Source organism: Pseudorca crassidens, chromosome 3 (assembly GCF_039906515.1).
Source record: "Pseudorca crassidens isolate mPseCra1 chromosome 3, mPseCra1.hap1, whole genome shotgun sequence".
NCBI classification, from domain to species: Eukaryota; Metazoa; Chordata; class Mammalia; order Artiodactyla; family Delphinidae; genus Pseudorca; species Pseudorca crassidens.
This window is the reverse complement of record NC_090298.1, coordinates 144,990,559-145,017,457: the sequence shown is the minus strand read 5'-3', so window position 1 is coordinate 145,017,457 and position 26,899 is coordinate 144,990,559. Positions and strand designations below refer to the sequence as shown.

Here is a 26,899-nt window from a genome sequence, read left to right as displayed (position 1 = left end):
GAAATCCAGGCTTAGGCAGACCAGATTATGAAGAGCTACCCACCCTCCAAGCTGGGGCCTTACTTGGGCATTTTCACTGTGTTGCCCCACACTCTTTTCCATGGAAGATTTTGGTATTTCACCTCCAGGAAATGTAGGTTTCTAAAACCTCCTCTAGATCTCCTGTCACTCTTTTTTGGAGCTGTTTATTCCTATAGAGCAGGAGGACAATCAGGCCTCATTTACCTGTTCCCTCAGATAGCCCATGTCTCAGGGTAACAGCCGAGAAATCACAGCCACTCCATAATCAGCGCAAGTAGATTAGGATTTAAAAAAATACAAATCGGAAGCAGCCTCTGATGACTTCATGAGACTGAACAAGCCTGTGAGGAGTCACGGACTCTTGCCCCTGTTCATTTGTTCATTTAACAAGCCTTTATTGAGCCCCTCCAGCATCCCACGCCCCTTGGAGGGAAGGAGAGGGCCCACTGGAACATCAGTGGCAGGTGGCAGGCACGAGCCTCAGTTTCCTTATCTGCCAGTGGTGCCTGCAGTGAGCTGGTTGACAGGGAGCAGCTAGCACAGGTGCCACGGGGCAATGTTCACAATTACATGCAGATGGGGAAATGAGATTAGAAGGAATGCTATCTCTCCGTGATGGGATCATAGGTGAATTCCACTTCTTTCTTTATTACCTCTATGAGTTATCTTTTTTAATATATATGTAAAAAACCTTTTATAATCAGAAAGGGCAATAAAGTTATTTTTCTTTCTAAAGGTTATATGAGATAATGGAGAGGTTACTGACATGTGATCAAGGCTCAATAAATGTTTCCTTCCCAGGGAAAGAGGAAATTGACATTGATTGCATCGGGGTAAAGGGGATATGGGTGTTTTTCTTCTTTTTTTTCCCCCAAGTTATCAACAATGATTTATAATCAGAAAAAAAAAAGTTATAATAAAAATAAGAAGAAAGCGAAACAGTCATGATTTTGTACGGTTTGAGCCTGGGTAATAGATACTCTGCTGTTGCCGGCACAACATGAGAATCAAAGAAATCCCACCATAAAGGGGGTCCCTCCCTCCCAGTTGCTGGAAGAACTGGGCTTCTGAGGGTGGTGTCCACAGTACCAAGTGGATAAATAAAAAGCAACTGATGTTAGTGTCATGCAAATTCCTCTGGCTTCCTTTTCCTCAGTAGGAACAAGGGGGTAACATAGTTCCCTTAGAGAGTCTCAGCTGTGAAACTTCAGAATAGGGACCCCTCATCCCTCCCTCACCTCTCTCAGACCACACTGGATAGACCCTCAACACCAAGCTAAAGCAGCATCTGGGGAAGGTTGTCAAGTTTAGGATGCCCGGTTACATTTGAATTTCAGAAAAATGATGAATAATCTCTTTAGTACAAGTATACCCCATGCAATAGTTGTGACATCGTTATAAAAGAATTTGTTTTCTTTTTTTAATTTTGATTTTATATTGGAGTATAGTTGATTTACAATGTTGTGTTAGTTTCAGGCGTAAGGCAAAGTGATTCATTTATACATATATCCATTCTTTTTCAGATTCTTTTCCCATATAGGTTATTACAGAATATTGGGTAGAGAAGAATTTGTTGTTTATCTGAAATTCAAATGTAACATGGCATCCTATATTTTATCTGGCAACCCTCATCTGGGAAGTGTCCTCCCCGTCTGGTGGGACAGGGGTGCACTGTATTTGCCCTGGAACTTGAGCCAAAATTAAGTCTCAGAAGCAAAAAGAGATTCGTAGGCCTTGCCTATTTCTCTTACCTGATGAAATTGTGCTTTCAGCCCAGCATTCCTCCTGCAGGGGGGTCCGGCTGCAGCAGAGAGCGCTGCTTCTCTGTGGCCAGACCCTCAGGTCCCCCCTCTTGTGACATTCAGTCTTTCCTCAAGATAGGACGACTTAGCCCCTTTTAGATAAAGAATCCAGGGCTTGGAGAAGGGAAGTGACTTGCTTGTGAGTGGCAGAGCCAGGATTAGAACCTTTAGTTCAGTGGTTCTCAGCCTTGGCTGTACATTGAGGTCACCTGGGGGGCTCTGAAAACCCCACTTCCCGGGTTGCACCCAGACCGATTAGATCAGAACCTCAGGGAGGTGGTGGTGGGGGGTTGTGGCTCCCAGGCATTCAGATTTCTTAAGGGCTCCTCGGGTGACCCCAGGGTGCAGCCCGGATTGTGATCACAATGATCCTCTTTGCATGGGTGCCTGTCCCTCCTCCCTGCCTGGTACCAGGCTGAGCTCTTCAGACCTCTCAGTTCAGGGCATGGTATCATCACACAAGCCCCTTCTCTTGTTTTGACTCTTCTGCTTCATCTCCGATCCCCGCTCCCATTCGCGCCTTCCCCTGCCCAGATAAGCGTCACTCTGATGTTTGGCAGCCCTTGGGCGTGTGTATCTTTTAAAAATATGTAGAGGGCTTCCCTGGTGGCGCAGTGGTTGACAGTCCGCCTGCCGATGCAGGGGACGCGGGTTCGTGCCCCGGTCCGGGAGGATCCCACATGCCACGGAGCGGCTGGGCCCGTGAGCCATGGCCGCTGAGCCTGCGCGTCCGGAGCCTGTGCTCCGCAATGGGAGAGGCCACAACAGTGAGAGGCCCGCGTACCACAAAAAAAAAAAAAAAAAAAAATGTAGAGCTGTTTTGTATGCATAGGTAGATGGTATTGTGCTAAGGATTTTATTCTATTTTTCTTTTTTCATTTGCCCCATTTTAAGATTTATCCGTATCTGTTTCTCTGCTTCCTTGTTCTCTAATGGCTTCCCGCTTTGATGGACACCTGGGTTGCCCCCATGCAAACTGCATTGCTTGATACATTCTCCCACAGGGCTGCCCTGTGGCTGCTAGTTTACTGTTCTCAGGGGCATCGACCAGGATGAGCTTACTGGGGCCTGGAGTGGTCCATCCTGAGAGCCTTGATTTCTCTGGGTGCTCCAAGTTACTTTCTGCTGATTTTAGTAGTTCTTGGACCCAAGAGAAGAAGGTTCAGCCGGGTCATGCACACCTCTCCTGGCTCCTTTTTCTCCAAGGAAGCCCTTTTCCAGAGCTCTGGAATGCAGGCCCCATGCTGTCCTGAGGCAGCCCTGTCCCTCTTCCAGGCAGCTCACTAGTGGTCAGTGTCATGGCCTCATTATCCTTCCTCTGTCGAGCAGTAGAAGGCTGGTCAGACTGAACATGGAATGCCAGCCCAAGGCCATGGCATTGCAGGCTATGCTGTCAGAAACCTTTGGTTGCAAGTGACAGAAACCAGTTCAATCTCACTCAAGCAAAAAAAAAAAAAAAAAAGGGTGGGGGGTGCATGGGGAATTAATGTCTTCTGTGACTGAAAATTCCAGGGAACAGCTCCCTGTTAGACTGGCTTGATGCAGAGGCCCAAGAAATAGCACCCAGAATATTGGCCTGCCTTTATTTCTTGCTCAGCTGTAGTCTTTGTTGGTGTCATCCTCCACCAGGCTGTCCCTCTGGGTTGGGGGCAAGGCCACCAGCAGCTCCAGTCCCATGTCCCACGAACTAGCAGGAGAGCTGCTTTCCCACAAGGTCTAGCTAAAATCTCAAGATCTAACCTCGTTGATCTCCATGGCTAGAGGGATGGGATAGAGTGACTGGCCAAGTTAAGACTCCCTCCTCAAGGCAATGAGTGGAAATGGGGCAGGGGGAGTTCCCTCAAAAGAATAGTTGGGTGCTGAGATCAGAAGAAGCAGGGATTGGGTGCCTGATAGCCAGCAACAGTGGCTCTCCAAAGGCCTCGTAAGGGAGTCATTAACCCCCCCTGAAAGCCTTGAGCCCTTTCGTTAATTTATTGGACCTACTCTGTGCCAGACACCACGCTGAGGGCTGTACCTGGGTGATGTCTTCTGGTCCTCACAAGAACCCTGTCATCCCCATCAGCAGACCCAGCATGGATGGATAACTTGGCCAGGGTCACCTAACAGCTGGTGGTTCTAGAGTCAGTGTCTGTTCACCAGTGTTATGAACAAACTGCTTGATAAAGACTTGAAGTTGTAGATCGAAATCAGAGCCTGCAGGTCTGAGTGCATCTCTCCGTGCTGCAGATAAGGAAACAGAGGCCCAGAGAGGGGCAGGGATTTGCCTGAGGTCACCCAGCTGATCAGTGGCTGTGGTGGGCAAGGGGCTTTGGTCCAGGACCCGAGAGGTGCCTTGGCCTGGGACCTGTGAGCACCCACATCAGGCAGGGAGGAGCGGCTTCAGCTGGCTTCATCTGGAGCCCCACTGGGGAGCAGCAGAGGGTAATCGGCTTTTGCAGTTAATGTTTTCTTTACAAACAGCCCAGATCAGCACCCAGCTCCCAGCCCCACAGTAAGGCATTTGCCTGGTAGGGTACCCCGAAGGCTTATCCTTTCCCAGTCAGGAGTGAGAGCTCCAGTCTGTGGCCACGTCCTACTAGGGGCCCCTAAAGGCCCACTCTGTGCCGGGCATGACACCAGGCCCGTGGTTATTCCTTCCACAGCGCTGCCATTCGTCCTCCCCATGGGCCTGTGAGGCAGGTGTGAAACTCCCCAAATTGCAGAAGGAAGCTGAGGTCACAAACCGCACTGGCCAGGGACCAGCTGAGGTCTGTCTGCCCTGGTCCAATCTTCTCTGATTGGCAGCAGGGAGGCATCTGGAAAAGCCCGGGCTCAGTGCCCAACATCCTCACCTTCTCTTCTCGATCCCAACACCCCTGCCTTTCTGCCTGCCCTCTTGCGGCCATGGTAGAAGGAGCTCTGCTCCTGTCCCCTCTGCCTGTTCAGGGGCATTCTCCTGTCATTTGTCCCTTTCTCCAGCCTGTCTTTCCCTCTCCACAGAATCATCCCCATGAGCACATACAAGGGTTCTGGTAGCTCCCATCTTTAAAAGAAACTGCCCTTGACAATCTCTTCCACAGGCTACTACCATTTCTCTGCTCTCCTTCAGAGGGAAACTTTCTCAAAGGTGTTGTCTATACCACCCCCTCCCATTTCCCTCTTCAGCTCAACCCAGTGAAATTTTTTTAAAATATTTTTTAAATTATTTTTTTTTAATTTATTTATTTTATTTATTTATTTTTGGCTGTGTTGGGTCTTCGTTGCTGCGCACCAGCTTTCTCTAGTTGCGGCGAGCGGGGGCTACTCTTTGTTGCGGTGCGCGGGCTTCTCGTTGGGTGGCTTCTCTTGTGGCAGAGCACGGGCTCTAGGAACGCAGGCTTCAGTAGTTGTGGCACGTGGGCTCAGTAGTTGTGGCTCACGGGCTCTAGAGCACAGGCTCAGTAGTTGTGGCACGTGGGCTTAGTTGCTCCGGGGCACGTGGGATCTTCCCAGACCAGGGCTCGAATCCGTGTTCCCTGCATTGGCAGGTGGATTCTTAACCACTGCGCCACCAGGGAAGCCCTCCTTCTTACTTTTAAATCATATACTACAACATGCACGTAGAAAAGTGCCTAAACAACTGTAGAATTTAACAAACAAATGAGGCAAGGCCATTTCTCTCATCTACCCTCTTTCTCCAGATGACATGAGCCTGTCGCTGGGCCTTGAGTCCCATCTCCAAGCTGTTGGCTCCCGAATCCATATTCCCAGCCCTGACACCTCCCCTGAACTCCAGAGTTCCCTCCGCCTACTCACATCTCCTTCTGGCGTCCGAGAGGCTTCCCACATGGAACACGTTCACACAGCCATCCCTGTTGTCTGTGGATGGTACCACCCACGTGGTGCCTCAGCCGGAACCTCCGGGGTCATGCTGGACTCCTCTTTTCCTCCCCCGGCAATCATTCCGTCAGCGTGTCCTGTCACTTCTGCCTCCAGGACACGGCGCAAAGCAGTCCTTCTGAGACACCGAAGTGACTGATGGATGGTCCCCTCTGTCTCCAGTTCTTCCAGTCTTCATTGTCATCTTCACACACAGATGGTTTCTCTTGGGGCATAAATTCTGCTTTACCTCCAGGCCCAGACATAGTGGACCTGAGAGAGCCAGGGAAGAGAAAGAAAGGGAAGAACTGAGCTCCATCCCAGGCCAGAGGCAGGCCCTGGAGGTGGCCCAGGGAGAGTGGGAGGTCAGGGCACCCATCCCAGCCATTCCAGCCTCCGCGCGCCTGGCCTCGGACTGCTGCTGCATGATGGTGCTTGGTGGGTGATCGTGGGGGGGTGGAGGGGGGTACTTGTTGGACCCTTCCTCTCAGAGATATAAGGTCCCTGGGGACCACAACTCCGCTTGGCCTGAGGCTGGGTCCCCATTGCTGGGCAGCTGTAAGAGTTGCACAAGGAGAGCTGAATTTTGGAGGCAGCGTTGCTTGTCATAAGGAGCCCGGCTTTGGAGTTGCGTAGCCTGAGATGGAATCCCATTTCTGTCACCGCTGGCTGTGTGACCTTGAATAACTCACTTCGTCTCTCAACGCTTCGGTGTTTTCCCACTGTGAAATGTGCCCATTTTGCAGAGCCGCGCGGGATAGTGGTAAGGATTGATAAGGGTAATGAGTGCATGGAGGTGCTTCTGGTAGGTGCTCAAGTAAATGGTCGTGTATACTTTCATCAGGTACAGGGAGTGCATTTGGAGACGAGTCGCAGGTTAGAGCCAGGAAGTTCTGATAAGCTTCCTTGATGGCCTCTTGATGTGGCTGGATTTCTGCCTGTAGCCAGCTGGCTGATTCTCCATAGAGAAGCTTTGAGAGGTGGATTCTGAAGGGTCGGGCCTAGGCCAGCACTCTGCTATCTTGGGCCTGTCTCACTCAGGGACAATGCCTGATAGGGACGAAGCTCCTTATATAAAGGAAGGAGACCCAAGCTTTTCCAAGGGGCTACTGTGTGCCAGGTCCCAGGTTAAGTGCTGTCACATACTCTGTAACACCAGCCTCAAAAACATACCAAGCTTTCACCGCCTCAGAGACTTCACACATGCTGTTCCCTCTGCCTGAAATGCTTACTCTCCACCTCCCAGCCACCACTCCCTCAGCCTTCGTGTCATAGCTCCGTGATCAGAGACTGGGCTGTTCTGACCCACTCTCAGGCCCCACTTCTGACCAAGTCCCCCTTTGACACACACAGAGAATCCCAGTTCTATCACTTCCTGGCTGTGGGACTTGGAGTAACTCACCTTGCCTCTCGGAGTCTGAGTTCCCCACTGGAATGTGCCCGTCTTTCAGAGCATCGTGAGACGGCAGCTCTTGGTGGCAGTCATCACAGTCTGGAAGAAGAGTTAGTTTTCTGTCAGTTGCTTCATTAAAATCTGTCTCTCCCACTGCAGTGAGAGCTCCATGGACCCAGAGGCCATGCCTGCTTGTTCTCCTCTTCAGCCAGTGCCCAGCACAGTGCTTGGCACATGGCAAGTGCTCTATACATTTTGTTAATAGATGTTTAAGGAATAATGATAATTACCATGTTTTGAGCACTTTGTGCCATGCTCTGTGCTAGACCACCGGTCCCCAACCTTTTTGACACCAGGGACTGGTTTCGTGGAAGACAATTTTTCCACGGACCGGGTGGGGGGGGGATGGTTTCCAGATGATTCAAGTGCATTGATTGATTATGGTCTCTGTGCAGTCAAACCTCTCTGCTAATGATAATGTGTATTTGCAGCCGCTCCCCAGCACTTGCGTCACTGCCTTGGCTCCACCTCAGATCATCAGGCATTAGATTCTCACAAGGAGTGTGCAACCTAAATCCCTCGCGTGTGCAGTTCAGAGTAGGGTTGGCGCTCCTATGAGAATCTAATGCCGCCGCTGATCTGACGGGAGGCAGAGCTCAGGCGGTAATGTGAGCGATGGGGAGCGGCTGTAAATACAGATGAAGCTTCGCTCGCTTGCCCTCTGCTCACCTCCTGCTGTGCGGCCTGGTTCCTAACAGGCCATGGGGACGGATAGCGGGTCCGTGGCCCAGGGGTTGAGACCCCTGTGCTAGACTCTTTATAAAAGCATCTAATTTAATCTCTATAACAACATGGGTGGGAGTGTGGGGGGCAGGTATCATCATTATTCCATTTTTTTAAAAAAATTTATTTTATTTTTTTATACAGCAGGTTATTAGTTATCTATTTTATACATATTAGTGTATACATGTCAATCCCAATCTCCCAATTCATCACACCACCACCACCGCCCCCGCCCCCACCCCTTCCCCCCCTTGGTGTCCATATGTTTGTTCTCTACAGCTGTGTCTCAATTTCTGCCCTGCAAACCGGTTCATCTGTACCATTTTTCTAGGTTCCACATATATGCGTTAATATATGATATTTAAGCTGAGGAAGCTGAGACTTCAAGAGGTAAAGTGACTTACCTAAAGTCACATAGCCAAGAAGGGCTGAAGCCAAGACTCGAAACTAAGTGTACCCATCTCCAAGCCATGCTCTCAATTAGGATGCTATACTGAAGGACAGGCTCTTACGTGGAGCTGTTAGGGGCCAGGAGGAAGAGCTTTGGGGGTGGGGGACAGAAGCAGAGTGTGTTGGCAAGAGCAGAGGTCCACGGCAAGCCATGGCTAATGCCTTTAGGCTTGGCCTCACAGGATGACTGTGGTAGGGCAGCGAGCCCTGGGAAAATGCATTACGCCAAGAGGCTCCCAGAAACACCCACTTGTCTAAAATGCCTTTTCAAAAAAAGTGCTTGGGGCTTCCCTGGTGGCGCAGTGGTTGGGAGTCTGCCTGCCGATGCAGGGGACACGGGTTCGTGCCCCGGTCTGGGAAGATCCCACATGCCGCGGAGCAGCTAGGCCCGTGAGCCATGGCCGCTGAGCCTGCGCGTCCAGAGCCTGTGCTCCACAGCGGGAAAGGCCACAACAGTGAGAGGCCCGCGTACGGCAAAAAAAAAAAAAAAAAAAAAAAAGTGCTTGTTTTAGTCTACTTTTATTCATGTTTTTTTTCTGATTACAAAATCAGTGCATGTTCATTAGCGAAAAATGAGAAAATCTGAAAACCATAAAGAAGGAAATTTCCACCCAGAGATAACCGCCCTCAAATTTCTATGTATTTCCTTCCTATATCTTTCCTCTGTATCCCATGCATACATTTCCCACATAATTCGAATCAAATCATATATTCGGTTTTGTATCCTCAGCTGTTCATTTAATATTATATCACGGGCATTTCCCCCCCATTGTTACATATTAATTGAAAACTTGATTTTTCAAAATATTGGGGTTTTTGATGATAAAACTTTGCAGTGTATATGTTTACTGTAGAAAAGTTGGAAAATACAGAAAAATCTGAAGAAAATCCCTCATAACCTCACCCACCTGAGAGATAATGACCATTAACATTTTGTTGTATGTCTCTCTAGAACTTGATTTCCTATGCACATATAGTATTATAGACAGATACATACAGACACATGCACACATACATACTTTTTAAAAGGACCAAACTGAAATCCTGCTTCTTCCCTCAGGTTATGGGGAAGCATCCACTAACGCAAGACAAACTCAAATGTCCACAGATCCCAAGCAAGTAGTTGAGATGGGTGAAGGGGCCAGCTCAGGGCCATGGGGAAGGAGAGCAAACCACCTCAGCAAAAGGGCAAGCTGTAACCCATCGATGACAGGCGAGAATTCAGGTCTTGTGTCACTAGACCTGATTTTCCAAGAGAGGCTATAAATCCAGTGTAAAGTGAATCTCCTGACTCTTAAATACTGGCCACTAGTTCAAAAAATATTTTGAAAGACCAAGGGGTGATTTATTCAACAAACCCCTGGAAGGGGAAAAAAGAAGAGGCAACCATAGCTTAAAAGAGGCCAGTGACAATGAGTGGGCTTTATTTGGACCTTCATTCAAAGAAACTGGGAACAAAGCATATTCTCACACACAATAAAGAAGTCTTTAAATTTTAGAGAGACATACTGAAATTTTTTGAGATAAAATGGCATGTCTAGGATTTGCTTCAAAATAATATAGGAGGGAGAACTGATGGGGGCATCAGTGAAACAAGATTGGCCATGAATGGTAATTGTTGAATCTGGGTAAACAGCATTCATTATACTATTTGTATGTTTGCTTTTTTTTAAATAAAAAGTTAAAGAAAAGAAAAAAAAAAACCAAACACCAGTAGGCCAACCAGACAGGTCTGTGAGCCAGCATCAGAACTTGGATGGCCAGTTTGCAAACTGCCCTGTGTGGAGCAGGGGTGGGGAGTAACATATGAGGCTCTCACCAGGGGTTAGGGCATGTTTTTTGCAAAACCATGTTTGTTATTATGATTTAATTTTATATTTGGAAAACTAAAGAGGAAGAAATATTTTTTTCCCCATGACATAAATTACAGAATGGTAACAAAATCTTAGCTAGAGTGGTTTGGTTTAAAAAGTCTGAGTAACACTTTTTCTTGCTTCCTTTACTTGCTTTGGTTAACAAGAAAATTTTGATCACAAAAACAACTTCAAAATACTTTCTTTCCCTGATATCTTTGTTATTCAGAGAGGCAGTCAGTCTCTGCTAGAGACCTCATTCATTTATTCATCCAGTAAGCTACATAATAATGAAGGCTATCTGCCAGGCACTCTGCTAAGCCCTGAAACTTGGTGGTGAACAGACTGTCACAGACACGGCCCTCCAGGGACTCACATTCTAGATAGGGACAGTCAACAAGTAATCTGTTGATACCAAAGTATGAAGAGCTGGACGACAAACACTATTTTTATTTGCTTTTTTACTTAATATAGATCAAGAGCATTTTTTCATGTTACTAAAAATTGTTCAAAAATATTTTCATGACTGTGACTTTTAAAACACGCCCCCTTAGTTTCCTGTCCTATACAATGAGGCCATTTCTTGCAGAAACCTTACACATTCAAAGGTGGGGTAGCACCCAGGCACTGTGCTCCCTGCTGCAGACACAGCAGTGAGGACAGGCCCATGCCCCGCCTTCTTTCAGAAGCAGCATGGAACCAGACAGCCCCGGGTTCGAGTCCTGACTTTGCCACTTAATTGCTGTGCAACCTTGGTCATGCTCCCTAGCCCCTTTGTGCCTCAGCTCCCTTCTTTACCAAATGGTGGGTGATAACAGTACACACCTCACAGGTTGTATGAGGACTAAATGAGAAGCTGTGAAAAGGAGCTTAAAATAACCTGTCACACAGTAAGGCCACAAACCCAAGGGTTTGCTCTTTCCCTTGAAGCTTATGTTCTGGTTGGGGAAGCAGACAATAATGATTTTTAAATGCCCTTTAAATATGTGTATGTGTAGCTGATTCACTTCATTATGAAGCAGAAACTAACACCAATTAAAAGAAAAAAAAATCTTCAAAAGTATGAAAACCTCTGAGGGGGGTGGGAGGAAGGAAGAAGGGGGAAAGAAAAAAAGGGAGACGAGAAGACAGAAAAGAGGGAAAGGAAAGGATGGAGGGATGGGAGTACGAGAAGGAGGGAGGAAAAAGGGAGGAAGGGCCTCATCTGCCCGTCCCAAAGATAAGAATAGTCAAGTGCACTCGGGATGATGCTTAATCCAATTCTGTGCACCTGAGGATCTTAAATAACCTCACGAAGGAATCAGAAAAAGAAAGGGAGGGCTCAGGTGGGGGTGGGGGCGTGGGGAGGGCAAGGCGGGGGCTCCTGGCCGGCTGCGCCCTCACTGCCCTTCTTCTGCCCTCCCCGCGCAGAGAGCGGGTTCGCCGACACGCTGACGCCCGCGCGCCTCGGCCAGGCCCGCTTCAGCGCCTGCCTGCCGCCCAGCAGCCACGACGCGGCTAACTTCGACAACAACGAGCTGGAGAACAACCAGGTGGTGGCCAAGCTGGGCCACCTGGCGCTGGGCCGCGCCCCGGGCCCGCCGCTCGCCGACCACGCGGCCGCCGCCATCCCGTGCGGGCCCCGCGAACGCCCACGGCCCTCGTCGTCGCCGGCGCTGCTAGAAGCTGACCTGCGCTTCCACGCGACGCGCGGGCCCGACGTGAGCCTGTCGCTCGACCGCAAGGTGGCCTGCGCGCCGCGGCCCGACGGCGGTCGCACGCTTGTCTTCTCCGAGCGCCCGCTGCGGCCCGGGGAGAGCCTCTTCGTGGAGGTGGGCCGCCCGGGGCTGGCGGCGCCCGGTGCGCTGGCCTTCGGCATCACGTCATGCGACCCGGGCGGGCTCCGGGCCGCCGAGCTGCCCACCGACCCCTACGCGCTGCTCGACCGCAAAGAGTACTGGGTGGTGGCGCGCGCCGGGCCCGTGCCAAGCGGAGGCGACGCGCTCAGCTTCACTCTGCGGCCCGGCGGCGACGTGCTCCTGGGCGTCAATGGGCGCCCGCGCGACCGCCTGCTGTGCGTCGACACCACGCAGGCGCTCTGGGCCTTCTTCGCCGTGAGCGGCGGCGCCGCAGGCCAGCTGCGCCTCCTCGGTGAGTCCCCCGACCGCGCTTTTGCGGGGCTCACCTCGGGAATCCTGGCACCACTGGACAGGTAGCCGGAGCCACTGCTGAAGCCCAGCCGGTGGTCCCCTAAACTTGAGCGCGCATCAGAACCGCCTGGCCTCCACCTAGAGTTTCCCATTCAGTGGGGGTGGGTCCTGAGAAGATGCATTTCTAACCAGTGCCCCGGGGATGCCTTTGTCGCAGCTCCCTGGACTACACTTTGTCCACACCAACCCAAGTACCCGCTGGTGTCAGAGCCTGACAGGGAAATTGTCGGTGCAATTTTTATTTCCATTATTATGATTTATTATAAATATTTTTACGTATGTAATGTATATTAAGTGTAGGAGAAAAAGAAAATACAACTACATTTAAAAGAGGAAAATGAGAATAACACCGTCCACAGAAAGTGGAACGCAGGCTTGAACCACCCCGTTTTGAGATTGAGTCTTGCCTTCATTCATGCCACAAATAGACACGCAGCACCCTCCTCCAGCTGTGGGCCAGGCCCTGAGCTCGTGGGATGGGGCACGGCAGAGGAGAGGACACAGACCATGGAGCGCCCTCACGTCCTCACAGACACCCAAATGGAGATTTGCACGGTGTGGTGTTTGCTACAGCAGAGGGGCTTCTCTTCTTGCCAGCTTGGTGGAGCGGGGCTGGTGATCAGGGAAGGTTCCCAGAGAGCACAGCTCCATTTTCGTGTTTCAAGAAGTAAAGTCCAAACGATAACAGAAACGATGAACATTTCATATGTCACCTCATTCAGTTTTATCCTCCTGAAAATTGAAGCACAGGGAGATTAAATAACTCCCAGTCACGTGGCTGGTCAGCCATGAAGATGCTGGGCAAATCAGAGAATCCCTGAGCCTCAGTTCCCTTCAGTGTAGAAAGGGAGTGATGACGTGCATCGTGGGGTTGTTGTGAGGATGAAATGATGAGGTGCATATAATGCTTTTAAGCAGGTGCCTGCCACATGCAGCATGTTTAATAAGTAGCAATAGTAACGACAGTGACTGTTGCTGTTTGAGGACAGAGGAGGAACAGGGTAGTGGTGGTTGTAATTTGGTTGGTTTGGGTTTGTTGTTGTTGTTTTTTTTTTAAGGGACCATCAGACAATAATCATCATTTCAGCCTGAGATGAGTTGCCCAAGTTCCCACTGGGACTTTGCAAGAACTAAGCCTAGAGTCATTCTCTCCCCCTCCCCAGCACCTCCAGAAGAACCACGATGAGCCTTTGAGTGGTCAGGAAGAGAAGGCAGGAGAAGCTAGAAAGGAAGTGACTGCTTTTAGAGGCCAGGGACTTGCCCTCCTGATCCCCGTCTGACAGCAACCCTGGTTCTGTAATCTGTCCATCCATCCTCAAGTAGGGTAAGGGAAGGGGCATGTCTCTTCACATCAGAGATAACCCATCATTATCTGAACCAACAGTGAGTTCAGGGAAGAAGACCCATCCATGTTGAACACTAGTTGGGAGTCTTGTAGTTGCAAGTAACGAAACCCCACTCACAGTGCCCTAAGCAAAAAAGGAATTTGGGGGGTATACACATGCCTCAGAAGTCTGGGAGTATATTGGATGGATTCAGGAACAGCTGGATCTAGGTGTTGAAAGGATGTCCTCAGGATTCCACCTGAAAGCTGTACTTTCCTCTGTGTTGGCTTGACTCTCAGGCAGGCCCTACAGCACCAGGCTCATCTCCCCATGGAATGGGCCCCTTCTTTCCTAGTAGTTCTAGTAAAAGTCACAGAATTTGGCCTTGCAGGCCTTGCTTGAACCACCACTGAGACCAAGGGTGGAAGTTCTTATTGGCCTGGCCTAGATCGTGTGTGTGAGGGTGAAGTAGTGCCTCAAACAAAATTCCAGTGCTGTTTCTGAAATAAACAAGAATGGAGGCTAGGCGGCAAAGACCAGATGTCTATCACACATGAACGATTCCATCCGTTCTTAGCAGAACCCTGTGAGGTAGCTCTTGTCCTCCCATTAGATACATGAGGAAGTGAAGGTGCAAAGCAGTGGAGAGCCAGAGACTAGCAGAGCAGAGCCCACCTCCCACTGCCCCTGATGGAGTCTCTTTGGTCTCAGGCACCCTGCAGTCCAGCCCAGCAACCACGTCCCCGTCAGGATCCCTCAGCGGCTCCCAGGACGATAGCGATTCCGACATGGCCTTCAGTGTCAACCAGTCCTCCTCGGCATCTGAATCATCCCTGGGTAAGGAAGGGCAGACCTTCAGGGATGGGGGAGTGGAGGGTGCAGGGAGACAGGGGCTCGCCCTGGTGGCTGTACCAGCCCTTCCTGGGGCTAAACAAGGTGGCTGCCTTTCCCCCGCATCCTTTCCTTCTTCAGCTGTAGGGAGGAGAAACATCTGGATGTGGCATCCCAGAGGCTGATAATGGTGCTTGATGCTTGGGGGTAGGAGCCTAGGAAAGGGGGCAAAACCCAGGAGAATAACCAAAACTGGTGTCTCCCCAAGTTGTCCCCCCATGGATTCTGCCATAGAAGCCCTGCCTTCTTGGGATTGCCCCAGCAGAGCCCACCTGAGAACCACGGATTAAGGTCTGCCTGTTCTCCCTTTCTGCAGTGACGGCCCCCAGCTCCCCACTGAGCCCACCAGTGTCCCCCGTGTTCTCCCCACCGGAGCTGGTGGGCAGCAAGAACAGCGAGTGCGCGGTGTGCTTCGATGGCGAGGTGGACACAGTCATCTACACGTGTGGACACATGTGCCTGTGCCACGGCTGCGGCCTGCGGCTCAAGAGGCAGGCCCGGGCCTGCTGCCCCATCTGCCGGCGGCCCATCAAGGACGTCATTAAGATCTACAGGCCGTAGCCTGGCCCGCCGACGGCCTTGACCAGAGCAAGGTCACCTTTCTGAAGCCCACCCCCACCCCGGGCCGGGCAACCACCATGGCCGCCGGGGAGTCCAAGGGCAGCAGCTATCTTGCCTGCCACTCTCCAGGGGTGGGCAAGGCGTGACAGTCGTGGACACGAGGCCCCCGGGGGTCTCAGTCCAAGTGAGGGTTGCCTCTGGCTCGAAAGTGCTTTGCCCCCAAAAGGCCGTCCCAAGAGCGAGCTCAGGAACTGCCTGGCAGACTGCCCTGTCCCCCGGTGACCTCTCAGCTGAGAAATGGCGTCCTCTGTGCAATGCCTTTTGCTGGGGTTGGGTTGAGTGTGTGTGTGAGAGAGGGGGAGGGGAGGGAGACAGTCCAGAGAGGGCGAGTGTGTGAGAATGACCTAGAGAGAACGTGTAGGTATTTATCCAGGGATCCTGGCTCTAGGAGGTTATTTAACACTAAGGAATGTGCAATCCGGAGCCCAGACGGTAGCGTGACTAGAAGTTGTTCACTTTACAGGGCTGTGACGTCAGCTGGTTTTGAATGTACAAAGCCTGCACCTAAACAGAACTCCCTCAGGTGGTATAGAAAAGGGACACTCAGATTTTCTAAGGCGAGGAAAAAATAGCTCCCTGTTTACAGCTCCGAAGCGGCAACTCCTCGGGGAGTAGTTGGGCGGAGAACATAAGAGAACAATTTGCTTTTTCAGTTTCTAACTCAGTCTTGGAGAGGAGTTTTGACTGGGTGCTGGGGCCAGAGCTCTGGGCAGTGTCTTCTCCAGAAGCCTTGTCACCCCTTCAGCCCCAGACAGCCTGATTACAAGCACACCACCCCTTGACTCCATCCCTACCTGCTTTTAGTCTATAGCATCCTCACCGTCTCCAAGGAGAAGACAAGCAACAGGTTCCCTTTTCCTGGGGGGGGCGGGGGGAAGAATCCTAGATGCCGGTGAGCCACCTGGGGTTGGAAAGGGTCACTCCGAAGCTCTCCACATTTCCTGCTGAAATCCGGGGCCTGGCATTTGCCAACGGCTGTGGGCATCACCAGGATGACCTGCTGGCCAAGTAGGGGAAGGAAGCAGGGCTTTGCAACCGGAAGATGTTAACTGATCATTAGGATGTTAACTAGGAACTGAGACACTCGCTGAAAATGCTGACACTGGGACTATCCCCCTCCCCAGGGTTATTTGCTGGGCATTTCCTGGGACCCTGGCCCTGCCCCAACCCCCTCCCCCCTGCCTGGGCCCATCTCTGCAGACTCCCGGACCACACCTGAGCTGATGGGCTGGGAGGCCTGCAATTCCCTTCTGGGCCCCACCTCTGCCCTGTCTTGTGCTGTACCTTTAGGGAGGTCCCTGGGCCTCTCTGTTTCTCAGTTCCCGATCTGTCCAAGAGGAAGCCTGGTACCTGCCCACTCCAGAGCTCTTGGCAGGACTGGCACATTTTAAAAGGCCCAAGACACCTTGCAAAGAGCAGGTATTGTTTTTAGTCCAATTCCTAATCTGTTCCTCTGTTGAGGGAAGCGGGGAAGGGAGGACATTCAGAGTTTTTGCCTTCACGTAACAAGTGTTGGTTGCGTGTCTGGGGTCCCCCTCGTCAGATCAAGGCCCATAAGGCCAGTCAGTCCGTGCCCTTGTGATGCTCCAGGTCTTAGACCATCTGCTTCTCCTCTGCCTGGTATTCCGACCTGATCTCAACTTCAGAAGCCCTACTCTTGCCCCTTCAAGGATCCCTGATTAGTTCTTTTTCCCTTATGAACTTGGGAAACATGCCCAGGTTTTAATTTTGCAGCAGAATCTTTAGGGGAGTGACTGGCACCCCAGCATTTGCCAAGATAAGAGTTTGCAAACCTAGGCGGCGCGCGGCACCCAGCTGAAGTTGGTCCGCTGGAGCCTTCTATTTCCCCCGCGTGCTGGGTGTGGGCAAGGCCACGCACAGGCCCCCTGTGAGAGGGCTAGTCACCCACAGGACCGTGGTTCTCCAGGCAGCAGCTCCACTGACTGGATTGAGCCATAGTCGCAAGCCCCGGTGGTCTCGGCGGCCTGGGGGGGCCAGCTCCTCTCTCTTGTCCCCTCAGGTTCCAGCCAGGGTCAGTGCAACCACTGCCAGGAATCCAGGGATCGAGGGCCTGGACCCAGGGTGGACCAGGCCATGTGCCTGGTGACCTGTTACCTGGGAAGAAGGGAGCTGGTGGCCTGTTTAACATGCTCTGCAGCTGCTATAAATAGCCTCCCTGTTTCCAAGAGGAACTAAGGGTGTGTTTATCTTCTAAAAACCAGACATTTCCTGATGCTCGAAACTGATTTCTTCAGCGCTGCAGAGGAGCTGCCCACACCGCCCTCTAGGTTCTGTCTGGAGAGGGGGCAGGAGGAAGAGGGAAGGGAACCCCTCTCCTTTATTTGGCATCACTGTGTGCCTGGCACTGGGCTGGAGAGGTGCATCCCCATGTCAGTCCTGTGAGGGAGGTCTTAGTACCATATTGAGTCGTATCAAAGACACCACTGATGACAAAACACACCATTCTATGTACCACTAAGGGAAAAACACTGCCGATTTCAACTGTAAGGTGCCACAGCTATTCGATTCATTTTACTCCGACGTAAGTGGAGAAGCTGTGCTCCTAGAATCAGTGAAATACGATATTATCCCCAGTTGGCAGGTAAGAGAACTAAGGTGCTGGAAGTGAAGCAGGAGGTGACAGGACTGGGCTTCAAACCCAGGAGCGCGTGATGCCAAAACCCACGCTCTCCGCTGCTTGGCCCTGAGCCCAGAAAGCTCGAGACTGCTTGAGTTTTCTTCCTTGAAGCTCACCTGGGAAGCACCTGGAGAGAGCTGGGCACCCGCCCCTGTGTGAGGGTTCCAGCCCCAGACTGCGGCCCCTGTGCTGCCCGGAACCCTGGGAGCACAAGTGTCCTTCCTTTCAGGCTTATCTGCCTACTGTCCACCTTCTCCCGGCAGAGCTGAGCCACGTGTGAGCTTGGGTCCAACCCAAGGGCCTCCTCCTGTTACGTGGGGGTGCCCATCAGGGGCAACTTCGGGGAGACACTTGTCCCACCACCTTCCTGGGCCTCATGACCACCACCCCCCTCAGTAGGGCCCCCAGCACAAGGACAGGAAGACCAGAGGATACCCCCATTGTTGTGGTCTGGTGCCTGTTCATTCTGAACCGCCAGAGAAATTGAGCTCTTTCCAAGTCAAGACAAACTCCTTTTTCTAGCCCATTCTCAGAACTGGGAGTCTCCTAGGATTTAGCTACCCAGGGCAGCTGCTCCCCTAAGTACAGCAATGCTTTTTCAGTCATCCGACAACCACTGGTCAGCGTGGCCTGTGTTCTGGGCACAGGGATGGGAACCGGGTCTAAAGACAAGGCCTGCAGGGAGCTCGCAGTCCAGGGCAGGAGGTGGGCAGATTTGTAAACTTGTATTGGACCCATCTAGTGCTGGGTCCTGTGGTAGCACTTAGTAGGTACTCATTAAAGATTTACTGAGTAAATCAGAAATCAGGTTATGAGTCTTCAGGGTTTGGTAAAACACCGTGTATACATGCACACAAAGTCATTCAACAGACATTTGCTGAGTGCCCACCAGGCGTGGGGTGCTGGGAGGACGGAGCTGAGCGGATAGGACCCCAGCTCTGATGTCAGAGGGAGTGACATTATGAGACATTTGGGGCAGAGTCCATGGGCTTTCCTGGCCATTCTGTTGCCTCGGGGGTCTATCTTAGTGAGTACACAACTGCTTTCCAGACCCAGAGCCCCCTGCACACTTCAGAAAGCCTCCTCTGAATTAGGAATGCCGGGCATCTCGTAGTCACTGAGTTGCTGCCGAAATGGCCTTGGACAGAACCCTCAAGAGCCCCACCGACCGATAATCGCCTTCAGGTCTTGCCAGGGAGACACAGGGAGGTAGCTACCTGCTACTTTCAGGCCTTGGGACTGGTGACTGGCAATCAATCCCCAAGTCGACAGAGAACCCCCAGTCAGTTCCAGAATAGGGTTGTGCAAACTCTTGGCGAATGAGAGGCAGTCACCTTCCGCTGCTCAATCCTGTCTCTGACCCGGTTCTGGCAGAAGGACTCCGGCTCAGGAACACGTGTCCTCCCGGCATCTCTCGGTATTTAATTTTCTCACCGTCTTTCTCAAGTCCCTAGTGAGATGACTTGTACAACAATTTGTCTGTGCCTTATGAAAGTGTCTGTGCACTTTTAATCCTTTTTGAAAGCAACTTTAAAAAGTGGGCCGGGGACTAGCATACGTGGTAGTGTTCTAGAAATCTGTGCTCATCACTGAAACCCTTCTGCATTGTGTATTTGATGTTGGAGTGAAGAAGTGTACGTCCCCCGCCCCACCCCACTACCTGTGTACAGACCTTTTTAAAAAATGTCTCTTTTTCTGATTCAATACTGTGACCTCTCCAATACAGTCTAATCTTTGGAGATCTGTAATAAAGGTTTCAAAACCTGGGGGGAATGGGTGGGGAAGGGTTTGCACTGGTCCTGTGTGTTGTGCTCTTGCGTGTTGTGTGTTTTGATTTTTGTCTGTTTTTATCCGTTTTATATTAACATAATTTTCCTGTTTAAAAAAACAAATACAACTTTGGCTTGTTAAGAAAGTCTCTTCAGGACTCAGTTTTAAAAATCACAGTTGCCTACACAGTTGGGGAGTGGAGGTGAGGGATACAAATCATTGCCAGCCTTGAGGAGACAATTTGCAAAATGTCTATAGAACCCTGAGAATATTCAAACCTTTTGCCAAGTAACTCCTGAGAAAATATCCCCAGGAAATAATTCTTGTTGAGGATAAGCTCTATATATAAAGATGTTCATTGCAGCATTATTTATAATGATGAAAAACTAGAAGCAAGCCTGATGACCAACAACCAGGGTTTATAGTTGTCCCCCACCATTCTGTCATCAGGGGATTGGCTCCAGGACCACCCTGCCTTGGAGTATCCACGGATGCCCAAATCCCTTATATAAGATGGTGTCGTATTTGCATATAACATACGCACATCCTCCCATATACTTTAAATCATCTCTAGAATACTTAGAATACCTAATGCAAGGCAAATGTTATGTAAATAGTTGCCAGCCCAGCAAATTCAAGTTTTGTTTTTTGGAACTTTACGGAATTTTTTTTCAAATATTTTCCATCTGAGTCTGGTTGAATCCACAGATGCAGAACCTGCGGATATGGAGGGCCAACTGTACTTGCCAAGAGCTCTTGGTTACAAGTGACAGAAACCCAACTGAACGGGCTTTGGAGAATTAAAAGGCTCAGGTAACTGAGAAGTCCAGTATCAAAACCTAAGAACTCACTTCGGGTGCATTTCGATCCGGAATCTGAAAAGCTGCAAGAGGATGTGGTCTTTCCCCCTCTGCCTCTGCCTTCTTTTGTCCCCACTTCCCACACAAGTTCTCAAGACAGCTGGCAGCAGGTCCAGGTTATATCCTGCCTTTGAGCAATCCCTGCGTGGACCAAACTGGATCACGTGCCCCTTCCTTAGCCAATCATGGAAGCTGGGGAGATCCGGGGCTCTGATTGGTCAGACCCAGGACATGCGCTCACCTCCACCCAATAGCCTCACCTGTTGAATTATGGGTTGGGGGGTGGGAATCAGAGACCCCATGGGAAAATTGAAGCGATGTTGAAGGAAAGCTGGGCAGGGAGGAACAACAGGTGTCTAAGAAAGGTTGAATAAAACATGATACAGATATATCCCTGGGAAATAGTATGGGCTGTGAAACCAGACAGCCTGGTGCTCACCTCCACATTGGGCCAGACACTTAAACTCTTTGTGCCTCAGTTTCCTCATCTGCAAAGCAAGAATAATACGAGCTCCTGGTTTTAGGATGGATGTGAGCATTATTGAGACCATGCGGGTGATGTGCTAGGCACAGCATCTGGCACTCAGCAAAGAGTTTATAACACAGGAACATGTTTACATTAAAATATACTGTGAAAATCAAGATATAAAACTGCACATGCAAAAAACAAATAACCCAATCAAAAAATGGGGGAAGATCTAAATAGACATTTCTACAAAGAAGACATACAGGTGGCCAAAAAGCACATGAAAAGATACTCAACATCAGTAATTATTAGAGAAATGCAAATCAAAACTACAATAAGATATCACCTCACACCGGTCAGAATGGCCATCATCAAAAAATCTACAAGCAATAAATGCTGGAGAGGGTATTGAGAAAAGGGAACCCTCCCACACTGTTGGTGGGAATGTAAATTGGTGCAGCCACTAAGGAGAACAATATGGAGGTTCCTTAAAAAATTAAAAATAGAACTACCATGTGACCCAGCAATCCCACTACTGGGCACATACCCAGAGAAAACCGTAATTCAAAAAGTACATGCACCCCAATGTTCATTGCAGCACTATTTATAATAGCCAGGACATGGAAGCAACCTAAAAGTCCATCAACAGAGAATTGGATAAAGAAGATGTGGTACATATATACAATGAAATATTACTCAGCAATAAAAAAGAGCAAAATAATGCCATTTGCAGCAACATGGATGGACCTGGAGATTGTCATACTGAATGAAGTAAGTCAGACACAGAAAGACAAATATCATATGATAGCACTTACATGTGGAGTCTAAAAAACGGGGCTACAAATGAACTTATTTACAAAACAGAAGTAGAGTCACAGATGTAGAAAACAAGCCTATGGTTACCAAGGGATAAGGGAGCGGGGGGAGGGATAAACTGGGAGATTGGGACTGACATATATACACACTACTATATATAAAATAGATAACTAATAATAACCTGCTGTATAGCACAAGGAACTCTACTCAGTACTCTGTAATGGCCTACATAGGAAAAGAATCTTAGAAAAAAAAAGTAGATATATGTATATGTATAACTGACTCACTTTCCTGTATACCTGAAACTAACACAACATTGTAAATCAACTATACCCCAATAAAAATTTGAAAAGCAACAACAACAACTCAAAAACAACCCTGCACATACACTTTGATTGGATGGATGTAAAACAAACAAACAAACAAAACAAACCACCAACAACAACCAATAGCCCTAAAACCTGACCATGCATTGGAATGACCAACAGAATAGAAGCAAAATGTCCATGGGGGTTGTGTCTGGGTGATGGCATTATTGGTAACTTTTTTTCTGCCATGTTTTCCAATTTTTCTATAATGACCAGTTATTACTTTTAATTTAAACTTCTTATTTGGAAAAATGATCTCCCTGCTCTGCAAAACCCGACAGGCACAGCTGGCCCTTGCTAGAATTCAGCAGGAATTCCCAGGCTGACTGTCTGCGTTTGAGATCCAAATTTAGTCACGGTGGAGATAAGGGCTTGCTAGTTTCTAGTGGAGACCAGGCCAGGCTAACCAGTTTGGTTGGGCTTCCTCCAGGCCAGGCTTTAGAGCCCAGATTTCTGGGGTGGAGCCTTGCAGCAGTATCAGGAGTGGGGGGAAGGAAGAAGAGAAGTTGCTGCCCAGGGCTCTTCCTCCTGGCTTGTTAGAACAGCCCAGCTAGGTGACATTGAATTTTGGAAACAGTAGGGTAAGAGAAATGAACCAGCATTTATCGAGCGGAAGAAACCGTGATTTTCACACATTCTCTCAATGAATCTTCACCACAATATTTGTCTCCTCATTTTACAGGGAGGAAACCAGGCTCCCTCCAAGGTAGAAGGAGTATTAGACCCCAGGTGTGCCTGTTCCAGAGTAAAGAGGCAAAATCTTTCAGAGGCACATTTTCACCCTTTCCCTGAGGTCTCAGAGGCAGAGTCTGCCCAGCACTTAATCTAAACGCTTAATCCCTGAACCAATCTCCGTCACACACCCACACCTGATACAAAATCAGGTATGACATGGCCTTTACCCTCAAGAATCAACCAACCTGGAACGGGAAGGCAGACCCCAAAACAGACATGTTCAGGCTAGTGTAGTTCTGAGGCTGCTGGGACAGATCAAATCCAAGGCGTAAAAGCTCTTGATCATTTAGTGATGTAATTTAAGCATCCTTCTTTCTCCTGGATGTTCAGGCTTTTACCAATGCCTGGGCCATACTCCCAGGCACATCATATTCTTGTCTAAAGCTTCAGTGTACAAAGCCCACGCCCTGACCCTCAGCATCCCTGATGCAGCTAGCCTCAGAGGAGTTTTGCCAAAATATATATATAAAGACTTCTCTTTCCCTCATTTCCTGGCTTCCCGCAGGACAAACAATCCTTAATAGTAATAATAATAATAAACAAATCATTTAATGACCACTTACTATGTGCTAAGGACATCCATTGGATCCTCATGACAGCTCTTTGAGGTAGATCCCATCATTACTCCCATTTATGGAGAGAAAACCAAGACTCAGAGAAATTAAGTAACTTTATCCCACTGTGCGTGGCCTCTCAAAGACAAAAGGATTTCTTCTTTTTCTTTTTGTAATTATTTCCCAGAATCTAAACCCAGTGATTTTTCAAGGGCAAATGGGCCTGGAACATATTCACTTGTGTTTTCATTGATCCTACAAACAGCCATTCAGGTAGGTATTATTGTCCCATTTTACAGGTAAGGGAAGAGAGGCTCAGAGAGGGCAATGACCTGCCTGAATCACACAGCTCGTGAGCTGTGGAGCCCAGGTTGTGAACCACGTCTGGCTCCTTCCACGGCATCATGGCTTCTCTGTGAGTAAACTGTAGGGAGGGGGAGGGGGAGGAAGAGGAAAGAGAAGAAAGAAAAGGAAGGGAGGGAGAGGAGGGAAGGGGAGAGAAGCGGAAGGGAGAGAACCAGGCTCAGCACCTAGAAGGGCAAGGAGAGAAAAGCTGTCAAGCCAGGTCCTCAACTTACATAACGTCTATTAGCCCAATTCCAGGGACAGAGAATCTTTGCTTCTCCCTTCAGGCTCAAGTCTCCTGGCTCTTGGAAGCTGGTTTTGGCTCCCACACAGGGATGTGGAAAATGAACTTTCCAGGCATCCAGCTATGGGAACAGAGCCCCAACCTTGGCTGTTAAATGTACCCAGGGGAAGCTTCCAGAAGTCCCTGGGGCAGCTGCATCAGAGTGCTTTGGGCAGGCTGGTCCCCTTCCCTCAGCCCCCTCCCCTCCTGGCTATGACCTGCCCAGGTCTAAACCTTCCTCTCGCAATTCAGAGCCTCAGACTCCCTGCCTGCCTCTCCCCGATGCCAGGGAAAGGCTTCAGCCATCCTTTGAGGACTCTGGAGGAACTGCTCAGGAGTCAGCCGGACAGGCCAGAGTTCACATCCACACTTAGACCCCAACAAACTGGGGCACTTGGTCTGCCCAAGGTGCCTTCTTGGGGTGCTGTTCATCTCGAAGTCTGTGTGGCTGCGATGGGGAGGCTCCCTCTCTGCACCTCACTTCCCTGCCTCTAGGTGGGGCTGTAGAACCACTCACTCCCCAGGTCCTGAGGAGGCTGCGTTCCGGCTTGTCAGTTCCCAGCAGGGTATCCACTATGATGGAGTCTAGCATAGGGGGATGAGAGCGCGGGCTCAGGAGACAGACAAGCCTGAGGTCCAGGCCTGCCTCTGCTGTGGGGCAAGTTACTGACCCTCTCTGAGTCTCAGTTCCTGCATCTTTGAGGTGAGAGGGTGTCAGCCCCGTGGTGGACTGCTCAGGACGCTCCGTGTCAGGAAGTGGCTGGCACTTAGGAAGTGCTCAGTAGGTGGTTAGCGTTTTTACCAGTACTGCAGGCCTGCTACACCACCTCCCCCATTCATCCCGCTCCTCCCTGTCCCAGCTGGGCCAGGGGTCACCTCTGTCACCCCACAGTCCCCTGGGCCTCCCTCCAGGCCCCGTACTACCTCAAGGAGTGGGCCTGTGACACGGCTAGCAGCATCTACAGGCGATCAGCACAGGTGTCCCAAATAGTAGAACCTTGATTTCAACATCTCCCTCCCCCAAGTGTGGAATATCTGGCATTAGCACACCTCCTACCCACAAGGAATGAAAGCGAGGGACGATCAGATGGCAGGGGCTCCCAGGCCTCTGAGCTGGCCCCAGCCCCTCGCCCCTTGCTTGTTTTGGCTCCCTGTCAAGAATGCTGGCCCGGGCCTGGGAGGCTGACTGACCTCAGACTCCGGAGGGGAAGTCACACTTTCGATCAACTCCCCGGAGCAGCCCTGCATTCCAGGAGGGGCGTGGGAAGGGCCAGGCTTCCCCGGCTGAGCTGAGCGGAGAGCTGCCTGCAGCCTGGTCATCCCCGCAGCAGCCTCGACACTGGCCCACGCCCACCTTGGCGTCCCCTAGGGGAACCTGCCCCACCAGGGAGGGATGGGGACGGGGGTCTGGGAGAAGATACCCAAAGCCACCACAGGAAAGAAATGCAGGGAGGTGCCCAGGGAGATGGCTCTGGCTTTTCCCATCCACACCCAAGCTTCCAGTGCTAGCTGATTTGCCTTTTCCAGTGTTATCCCCATCCCCACAAAAACAGGAATCTTCTCCATTATTCTGAGCAATTCAGGTCTCCCTCAAGCCCCTGTTCCCCAACAGGTGGTTCCAAGGCTGTCTGGAGCTGTCCCTCCCAGCCCAGCCTTGCTGTCTAGACCCCTCCCCGCCCCCGGGGTTGTTTCAGCCGGGGTTGTTCTCGGGGGCGCCAGTCCTGGGGAAGGCTTCCCTGGGGAGGTCACCCAAGAGCTGGGCTTCGGAGCATGGACAGCGGTTGGCCGGCAGAGAGGATCAGCCCAAGCATGGTCTACAGCAGAGTGCAGCGTGAGCACAGAGGCTGTGGACAGCATGATGGGTGGGGCAAAGGTCCCCAGAGACATCTTCCTTCTGCTACAACCAGCCTCTCTTCCTCCAGAGGTTCCCACGACTCCCCTGGCTGGCGGCTCCTGGGCAGGCTTCCTCCCACAGGCCAGTCTCCAGAAGGGACAGAAGAATGGGCCAAGGGCAGTGGAGTAGCCTGGGCAGGGGGTCAGGAGAGAGGATAGCCATGTGATGCTGGGGGAGGGCTCCATCCCCTTGGGACCACGTTTTCCCCATACCCACCATGAAGCAGTGATCCTAGAAGTCCTGAGGTCCAGAGAAGGGAGCCTTCTGGGCTCCTCCTTGGGGGAGATTGGCTGATTCTTTCTAGAAGATGGAGCACTGTCGTCCTCTAGTGGCTTTGGTGAGAGGCGGCAAAAACCAAAGCAGAAAGAAACTACTGGACAGGTAGTCACGGTCCAAGTGCTGACGGATCTACTGCCCTGCCACACCCCACCCTCAGCAGATCCTCAGATGTCACCAGGTGACCTGGGAAGCCAGGCTCCTGCGAATGGCGTTGCGGATCTGGGTAAGCTTGAGGAGGGCATGTTAGGGTGACAGGCTGTGCTGAGGTTACATCTGAGTCTGGGGTTGGGCTGGCACTGAGGTGGGGGACATGGTGAGGGTGGACTGAGGCTGGGCCCAGGACAGGTTCCTTCCCAAGACCCCACAATGCTGGGAGGAAGGTACGTGGTTCCTAACTCTGGTTCCCACCTCAGGCCACTGATCTGACCGGCTCTGTTTAACCCACATATGAAACCCTATGTCAGGCACATTAAAATAAAACAAGGAGCCCATCAGTAAACTTGCTCAAGCCTCTTAGATAGCCTCATCCACCAAAGGGCAGACAGCAGAAGCAAGAAGAACTACAGTCCTGCAGCCTGTGGAACAAAAACCACGTTCACAGAAAGATAGACAAGATGAAAAGGCAGAGGGCTATGTACTAGATGAAGGAACAAGATAAAACCCCAAAAAAACAACTAAATGAAGTGGAGATAGGCAACCTTCCAGAAAAAGAATTCAGAATAA

General features: G+C 50.5%; 1 protein-coding gene across 1 annotated transcript in view; it reads left to right on the top strand.

Annotated features, from left to right (window-relative positions):
* NEURL1B (neuralized E3 ubiquitin protein ligase 1B) overlaps positions 1–19,724 on the top strand; it is a 40,709-nt gene extending 20,985 nt beyond the window's left edge. The window contains exons 3-5 of the mRNA XM_067732844.1: positions 11,553–12,272; positions 14,368–14,493; positions 14,864–19,724. Coding sequence (XP_067588945.1) covers positions 11,553–12,272; positions 14,368–14,493; positions 14,864–15,108 — 1,091 coding nt within the window. The 3' untranslated portion in view covers positions 15,109–19,724. The remainder of the gene's footprint in view (positions 1–11,552; positions 12,273–14,367; positions 14,494–14,863) is intronic.
* The last annotated feature ends 7,175 nt before the right edge of the window (positions 19,725–26,899 follow it).